Here is a 9781-nt window from a genome sequence, read left to right as displayed (position 1 = left end):
CTGTTTGCTCCTCATTACACACCACGGACTAACAAATATTCTTTACATCAACAACATAGGAATCACTACAAAACCTCTTGTATGACCTCTTATACACTATATTAGGCCCAGCCTTTGGAACTTTGGTTTTACTCGATATGGCTACTATATTGTGATCACTACATCCAATGGATCTGGATACTGTTGATGATTTCATTCAATACTTATTTACTCAAGATATTTCAGCTTTTCATTTTTAATTAATTTGTAAAAATGTCTAAAAACATAATTCCACATTGACATTATGGGGTATTGTGTGTAGGCCTGTGACACAAAATCTAAATTTAATCAGGCTTTTAAACTTAAATTTTAAACTTCAAAATTTGGAAAAAGTCAGGGGATGTTCCAGCAGAGAGACCCACATAGTTTCTGTAATTAAGTACCGGCAGTGTCTGCTGTGGCAGGAGGGAAAGTGCAAGTTACTTGAAAAATATCTAATCTCTCAATGTTCATCTCAAAGTGCACCAAATTCATGCATTTAGCTCTTGAAATTCCTTATTTTTTACCGGGGTAGAATGCCCCCGGATCCCCCTACTGGCTTTGGGCTAAGCCCCTAATGTCTTCAAATCCTAGAAACGCCCCTGACACAAGAAATACCTCACCAGCACAGCAGCAAAGAGTGTACAACAGGCAGCAATTGTGGGATACATTCCTCACTCAAAACGTCTCTCTGAATGCGTAAAACGCCGCTGGAATAGTTTTCTGTATCATATTCTGGATGCATGCGACGTTGACCTTCATATGTAGATTTTCGGTCATGTATTTGTAGTGTACATTATGTGCATATGGAGAATATTTTTTATCTCTTCCGTATTTCTGGCTGTCTAGATTTGGAGTCTACAGAGAAGGGAACTGTCGCCACTTTTTGACCAACGCTTCGAATATTTGTTTTGAGAGCACAATTGGGAACATTTGGAAATTCTGACGTGGTTTATATTTGGACTTTTCACGGTTTCAGCCTAGTTGGGTGAAGGGGCCGTTTTTCAAACCACGCACATCGCTCCCTTTCCAGTGTTTCGTTTTGCACCGTTCAATTGTAGGCGGCTATCCTAAAAACTTGACCAGAACATTTTCTCAGAAATACACTTTTCGTTTGATCTGATGTATTGTGCGATGCAGTGCATATCTACAATTATGATGTATTATTCTTAAAAACGAGGATTTTGGAGGTCATCAGTGGCAATCATAATGGCAAACGACGACAACCGCTTCATAGTGGAAAAGTACATTTGTCACAAACTCTTGAAACGAGGATATGCGTGGGATTTCGAGGATGCCGAGGAGGAGGAAGGTGCCGCTAATAATGGGTCGATGATTTCTCCTCGGCTGGGTTTGGCACGGCGGTGCCACGGGGCCAATAACGCCGGCCCGAGCAGCGTCCCTAGTCTTTCCAAATGGCTCTCCCAACCGGACCCGCATGCAGCTATTCACAGAGTTTTGCGTGAGGCCGGGGATGAACTCGAAAGACTGTACCAGCCCGACTTCGCAGAGATGTCACACCAGCTGTATCTCACATCCTCCACGGCTGAGAGGAGATTTAGAGAGGTGATAGACGAGCTGTTCAGGGATGGGGTTAACTGGGGACGGATTATCGCCTTCTTCGAGTTCGGGGGCACAATATGCGTGGAATGCGTGAACAAGGAGATGACGTCGCAGGTGGATCACATCGCGGTGTGGATGACAGAGTATCTAAATGGACCACTGCTCAGCTGGATTCAGGAGAACGGGGGATGGGTATGTGTAACCTACTGCTTTAGTTTACATTAGCCTACGCATGATGCGGAGGGAACGTCTGGATATGAACGACATAATTGACTAGTCTTCCTGATTTGATGTTCTGGCTGTTTGTCTAGCATGTCTGGCCAATGAAATATTACCGTCGCTGTCACACCTCCCTACGCTCAAACCCGCCTCCGTCGACTGTAGCCATCAGTGGCAGATGCCTTGTAGTTCCAGGGTGGGGGGGTAAATTCCAGGGTGGGGGGGTAAAACCAAACGTTTCACTGCACGTAACCGGTGTATGTGACAATAAAACATATTAAATGTTATTTTGTTTATTTTGTCCTATAGCCTAGGTTATATGCCTGTTATACTGCTGTTATTCACTATACTGCGTTCACTCATAGATGTCTGTGACACACTATCAGCATAGAACTGTCTGTACTGCACACAGAGCGGCTGAGGCACTAGTAGGATAGGATCATTATATCTGTGTAGTTCCACATCCATGGCAGGGCAGAGCAGAACAGACACACGTCAGGGGAAAGGGTGACATCAAGTTAATAGTGTAGGCTACCAGCCCCGGGCGAGACGGGACAAGAGATGAAGACCACTTGTCAGAGATCTACATGACCAAAAAACGATGAGATCCCCATACTAAATCTATACTGTACACACGCACTCACACATTTTGGATACTTGATTTGGATCCACAGTAACACACGAACACACACCAAACACACACACACACACGCACGCACGCACACACACACACACACACACACAGACACACACCACACACACAATGCATTTATCACCAAATATCTGAGTATGCACATCCACCACTACCAGCCACACAACATCCTCTGTTCTGTTTTTCTTTTGTTACTACTATTTCCCCTCTGAAGATGAACAATGTGGCCACCCCTTTACGACTGCTGTCCTCTACAGCTCTACATCTATAAGGCCAAACTGCCAAAAATGTGTCCCTAATTGGCAGAAGTGCTATTAATGATCAAATAACATGCGCTTGCACCGTTTCAGCTATCTAGCCGGAAGCAAGGTGGTAGATGGGGGTGGGTATGGGAGGGGTGAAGGCTAATCAATGATTTATGTGGAGCATTTCATCTCTAAAGGATGGAGCGTTTAACTTTCCCCTTGAGTCTCCTCTGCCCCTGAAGGTGTCAGGTTGTGCCACATATCAAAGGGAAGCAGAGAGGGGGGGCCCCCAGGAGTACAGGGCCACAGACTAGAGCCAGGTTGTATGTTTAACATGTAACGTGCACCCTCCAGTGCATTTCGGTTCAGTTGGAGTCCTTTGGTCTCTTGAAATTTGTGCATGGAATGGTGGATCGGGCTGTGGCTGCTATGTCTGTCTGTGTGTGAGAGGTCTCTGGAGCCTGATATCCGACATCCCAGTCTAACTATGTACTTTTGTATGTAGGTCAGCATAAACAGTAATGTTTCAAGACTGAGGTTGAGACGACGGGGTTTCATGTGCCATATCCATGGGAACTGAAGGGAATCTTTTAATCCAATGGATAATTCAGGATTATGGGAAAGTATATGTAAACAATTTTCTGGGTCATTTTGCCAGGGCTTTGTGATCAGTGGCGAAAATTGCACATCCAAAAAATGTGGTCTCTGATGTGACGTCAGAGGCTGTAGAGAAGTGAGTGAGCTTCACGTCATGCCAGAAAAATGTCACAGAAATTCTGTAAATGTAATATAAATACAAATACTGTTCATGCTAAATTAAGAATGTTGCAGAGATCCAACTGACACACTTGAACAATGCAAACAGACACTATCATAATAGTTTTACTTTTCAGGGGGTGAAATTCCCATATGTTATAATTCAGCTCATGTTATGTGGTGTTCTCAGACATCTTAGGTACAGTGCGTTCGGAAAGTATTCAGACCCCTTGACTTTTTCAACATTGAGTTACGATAAAACCTTATTCTAAAATTGATTAAATAAACATTTTCCTCATCAATCTACACACAATACCCCATAATAGCAAAGTGAAAACAGATTTCTAGACATTTTTGCAAATGTAAAAAAACAAAAACAGAAATACCTTATTTACATCAGTATTGAAACCCTTTTCTATGAGACTTGAAATTGAGCTCAGGTGCATCCTGTTTCTATTGATCATCCTTGAGATGTTTCTACAACTTGATTGGAGTCCACCTGTGGTAAATTCAATTGATTGGACATGATTTGGAAGGCACACACCTGTCTATATTAGGTCCCACATTTGACAGTGCATGTCAGAGCAAAAACCAAGCCACGTGCTCAACGGAATTGTCCGTAGAGCTCCGAGACAGGATTGTGTAAAGGCACAGATCTGGGGAAGGGTACCAAAAAATGTCTGCAGTATTGAAGGTCACCAAGAACATAGTGGCCGCCATCATTCTTAAATAGAAGAAGTTTGGAACTACCAAGACTCTTCCTAGAGCTGGCAGCCCGGCCAAATTGAGCAATCGGGGGAGAAGGGCCTTGGTCAGGGAGGTGACCAAGAACCCAATGGTCACTCTGACAGGGCTTCCAGAAGGACAACCATCTCTGCAGCACTCCACCAATCAGGCCTTCATGGTAGATTGGCCAGACGGAACCAGACCTCAGTAAAAGGCACATGACAGCCCGCTTGGAGTTTTCCAAAGGGCAACTAAAGGACTTTCAGGTCTGATGAATCCAAGATTGAACTCTTTAGCCTGAATGCCAAGCATCACGTCTGGAGGAAACCTGGCACCATCCCTATGGTGAGGTATGGTGGTGGCAGCATCATGCTGTGGAGATGTTTTTCAGTGGCAGGGACTGGGAGACTAGTCAGGATCGAGAGAAAGATGAACGGAGAAAAGTACAGCGAGATCCTTATTGAAAACCTGCTCCAGAGTGCTCAGGACCTCAGACTGGGGCGAAGGTTCATCTTCCAACAGGACAACTACCCTAAGCACACAGTCAAGACAATGCAGGAGTGGCTTCAGGACAAGTCTCTGAATGTCCTTCAGTGGCCTTGCCAGAGCCCGTACTTTAACCCAATCGAACATCTCTGGAGAAACCTGAAAATAGCTGTGCAGTGACGCTCCCCATCTAACCTGACAGAGTTTGAGAGGATCTGCAGAGAAGAATGAAATAAACTCCCCAAATGCAGGTGTGCCAAGCTTGTAGTGTCATACCCAAGAAGACTCGAGGCTGTGAATTGGAACAATTACCTTTCAAAATGAAACTTTATAGTAAATATGAATAGATATAATGTAGGGCTAGGATAAAGGATTATAGAATTAAAAACCTGCATAGGTTCTCTATTGGAGTAGGCCTATACGATCCTCAAATATTTGGTGTTATTACCCTTTTACATTGAAAAAATGTATCTCAATATAAAAAATGTAAAGGATTATTATTGTTCCGATACACACCGTCAAATGGATTAGGTATTGTCAACAGGGTTGTTGTCTCTATTAGTGTGTGGCGGCTGGTTAACACTGGGATAAACTGATTATCGGTAGAACTAACACAATAACTGGCTTATGGAAGCACTTAGTGGTGTAAAGTACATAAGTAAAAATACTGTATAGTACTACTTAAGTAGTTTTTTTTGGGGTATCTGTACTTTGCTTTACTATTTATATTTTTTACAACTTTTACTTTTACTTCACTATATTCCTTAAGAAAATATTGTTATTTTTACTCCATACATTTTCCCTGACTTGTTACATTTCAATGCTTAGCAGCACAGGAAAATTGTCCAATACACACACTTATCAACAGAACATCCCTGGTCATCCCTACTGCCTCTGATCTGGTGGACTCACTAAACACACATGCTTCGTTTGTAAATTATGTCTGAATGTTGGAGTGTGCCCCTGGCTATCCGGAAATTCAAAAAAATAAGAAAATGGTGCCATCTGGTTTGCTTAGTAAAGGAATTTGAAATGATTTATACTTTTACTTTTAATACTTAATTACATTTTAGCGATTACATTTACTTTTGTTACTTAAGTATATTTAAAACCAAATACTTTTAGACTTTCACTCTAGTAGTATTTTACTGGGTGACTTTCACTTTTACTTGAGTCATTTTCTATTAAGGTATCTTTACTTTTACTCAAATATAACAATTGGGTACTTTTTCCATCACTGGAAGCTCTTCTCTAAGTGAGAGGTATATTATATATTTCTATATATAAGCTATTTATGCTACCTTTTATATTCTTGATCATAATGATATTGGCCTAGCTGTAAAAAAACAGCCAAGGTGTTAGAGCAAAATACAAAATATGTATGGGTGGAGAGAGGGTTGGTTTTCCAGGTATACTTGCTCTGGATTGTCAGTACTGCATGTATTCTTGGCTATCGTGCCATGGCTGTGTCAGAGTTTATTGTAAGTTAAACTTGGGTATTCCTTTATGGGTAGTGTGATGCCTAAGACACATTTTTACTTGCAGCCATTAGCGGCCGTTAGAATCAATGTTCCTTTTTCCCTCTTCCTTTTTTGTAGGAATAAAACAGCATATTAGCATATAATGAGGACTACATGAAATATGTCTCGCATGTGATGGACATTAAGAACTGGTCTTGCGACGGATATAGGTAGTTTTCTCTTCATTTTTTCAAAACATTTCGAACAATTGAATCCAATGAACTGAGCAGGCTGAGCTGACATGCTTATAGCCTTGCTAGGACTCTCTAAATATGAGCATGCATTTATACGATTTTTCTGTGGTTATTTCTATTAATATTATCTATTATTGTTACTATAAAATAATTTTTATTGACAATTTAATCGAAGCCTATTGATTAAATAATTGACTTTTTTTGCACAACATAGGTACAGCAGATCCTCTTATTTTGAAATGTACTTTTAGAGGCCATTCAATACAATACTCATCATTAAAACATAAGCAGTTTAGGTCTAAAGAGATTAGACTAATAAAGGAAATAGGAGAAGTAACAGCGCAGGTAATGGTAATGGAAAACTACTATAGAGGCACAAAATAAATTAGAGGAAAAACAAAAAGAAATGGAGGTACTTATTCAAGAATGATCAAGTGTAATGTATTACAAAAATAAAGCGAATTGGATGGAAAATTGTGAAAAATGTAAAAAAATATATATATATATTGAATCTTCAACATAGATTTGCTATCAAAAATAATTTACAGAAACTCGTTACAAATGATGGAGTCATCCATGATTCACCAAATTACATTTTGAAAGAGGAAGCAAAATAGTTTAAGCATGTTTTCTTTTCATTCTCCTCCATTTCCACTGAATGATGTTAACTGTAAGGATTTATTTCCTAATAATAATAATAATAATAATGTAAAATTAACTTTTTGAGGCAATAACATTTTTTCAGTCTGGAAAAACACCAGGGCTTGATGGTATACCAGTAGAGGTATAATCAGACCTTTTTGATGTACTCAAATATCCATTATTAGCACGTTTTATTTACTCCTATAAAAATGGTAGACGTTTAGGTACTCAACAAGAAATTCTGATTTCATTACTACTAAAACAGGACCCAGGTGGTAAGTATAAAGATCCAGTCCATTTAAAAAACTGGTTGTGATGCGAAAATCCTGGTGAAATGCATAGCACATAGAATAAAACAGGTTTTACAAGATATTGTTCATCCAGATCAGACAGGTTTTTTTACATGGACGATATATTGGAGATAATATACGACAATTACTTGAAACAATTGAACATTATGAAACATCAAAGATACCACCCCTGGTCTTCATAGCAGATTTTGAAAATGCATTTGATAAAGTATGACTAGAATTTATATATAAATGCCTGGTTTACTTTAATTTCGGTGAATCTCTTATACAATGGGTTAAAGTTATGTACAGCAACCCCAGATGTAAAATAGTAAATAATGGTTACTTCTCAGAAAGTATTGAGCTTTTAAGAGGAGTAAAACAAGGCTGTCCGTTGTCTACATGACTAAATGACTTAAATGTAAATGTACATATTTATTTATTATGACCATTGAAATATTAGCTATTAAAATTAGATCAAAGAAGAACATCAAGGGGTTAGAAATCCAGGGGATAAAAACAAAAGTGTCAATGTATGCCGATGACTCAAGTTTTTTCTTAAGTCTGCAATCTGGATCCCTGTACAGTCTCATTGAAGATCTTGACCACTTTTCTAGCCTCTCTGGACTAAAACCTAATTATGACAAGTGTACCATATTACGTATTGGATTGTTAAAAAATACAGTGTTTACACTACCTTGTAGTTTTACCAATAAAGTGGGCGGATGGTGAAGTAGACATACTTGGTATTCACATCTCAAAAAATATAAATGAACTTATAAATGAACAAAAATAGATAAGATTCTGCAACCATGAAGAGTAAATACTTGTCTATTTATGGAAAAATCTGATTGATTAACTCTTTGCTCCTATCACAGTTTACTTACTTACTAATGGCATTGCCTACTTCAGACGACTCGTTTTTTAAATCATATGAGCATAAATATTTCATTTTATTTGGAATGTTAAGCCAGACAAAATTAAACGTGCCTATTTATATAATGAATATGAGTTTGGGGGGCTAAAATTATGAAATATTAAAGCTTTAAACCTCTCACTAAAAGCTTCACTCATACATAAGTTATACTTAAACCCAAAATGTTCTCCAGTAGATTATTAAGGCTCATCCTTTGTTCAATAATGTTTTTTTTGCCTTTATACAGATTACAGCTTCTCATTTCCACCTAAATAATTAAAAAAATATATATTTTTAAGAATCACCCTTTCTTAAACAAGCCATACAAAGCTGGTTACAATTTCAGTTTTCTCCTGCAGAAAAGATAGAACAAATATTACAACAAATGTTATGGTTAAACTCAAATATACTGATTAATAAAAAATGTAAAAATTAAAATATATTTATGAATGATATATTCAATGAAAATAAACGGAGGAGTTATGTCACATATGCAGCTATCGAAAATATATGGGAATATCTGCTCAATCCAAAATTACAACCAACTGATTACAGCATTAGCACAAAAATGGAGGACGCAAGTGGAAAAGGGAGAAGGTAGAGAACTTGTTTGCCTGCCATATATTAAAGATACAAATTGGCTGAAAGGAATTGGCATAAATAGAAAAAAATACCAGTTTCGTTTGAGGACAAAAATGTTGACAGCTACACCATACAGGTTGCAAAATAAATGGGAAGAGATTTTCGATGTATCGATTCCATGGCACATGGTTTATGAACTGGTACAAAAAACACTTGATTCAACACATAGAGTTTTTCATTTTAAATTATTATATAAAATTCTTGCCACCAACAGAATGCTTTAAACACTACCATTCAAAAGTTTGGGGTCACTTTGAAATGTCCTTGTTTTTTAAAAGAAAAACACATTTTTTGTCCATTAAAATAACATAAAATTGATCAGAAATACAGTGTAGACATTCTTAATATTGTAAATGACTATTGTAGCTGGAAATGGCAGATTTTTTATGGAATATCTACATAGTCGTACAGAGGCCCATTATCAGCAACCATCACTCCTGTGTTCCAATGGCACGTTGTGTTAGCTAATCCAAGTTTATCATTTTAAAAGGCTAATTGATCATTAGAAAACCCTTTTGCAATTATGTTAACACAGATGAAAACTGTTGTCCTGATTAAAGAAGCAATAAAACTGGCCTTTAGACTAGAGTATCTGGAGCAATAGCATTTGTGGGTTCGATTACAGGCTCAAAATGGCAAGAAACAAAGACATTTCTTCTGAAACTCGTCAGTCTATTCTTGTTCTGAGAAATGAAGGTTATTCCATGCGAGAAATTGCCAAGAAACTGAGGATCTCATACAACGCTGTGTACTACTCCCTTTACAGAACAACACAAACAGTCTCTAACCAGAATAGAAAGAGGAATGGGAGGCCCCGGTGCACAACTGAGCAAGAGGACAAGTACATTAGAGTGTCTAGTTTGAGAAACAGATGCCTCACAAGTCCTCAACTGGAAGCTTCATTAAATAGTA

General features: G+C 38.4%; 1 protein-coding gene across 1 annotated transcript in view; it reads left to right on the top strand.

Annotated features, from left to right (window-relative positions):
• Nucleotides 1–635: 635 nt before the first annotated feature.
• The window catches only part of LOC106599248 (apoptosis regulator Bcl-2), a 61109-nt gene continuing 51963 nt past the window's right edge, over nucleotides 636–9781 (top strand). The window contains exon 1 of the mRNA XM_014190372.2: nucleotides 636–1773. Coding sequence (XP_014045847.1) covers nucleotides 1228–1773 — 546 coding nt within the window. The 5' untranslated portion in view covers nucleotides 636–1227. The remainder of the gene's footprint in view (nucleotides 1774–9781) is intronic.

The sequence above is a fragment of the Salmo salar genome, chromosome ssa03, assembly GCF_905237065.1.
Source record: "Salmo salar chromosome ssa03, Ssal_v3.1, whole genome shotgun sequence".
NCBI classification, from domain to species: domain Eukaryota; kingdom Metazoa; phylum Chordata; class Actinopteri; order Salmoniformes; family Salmonidae; genus Salmo; species Salmo salar.
This window is presented reverse-complemented; position numbering and strand designations above follow the sequence as displayed.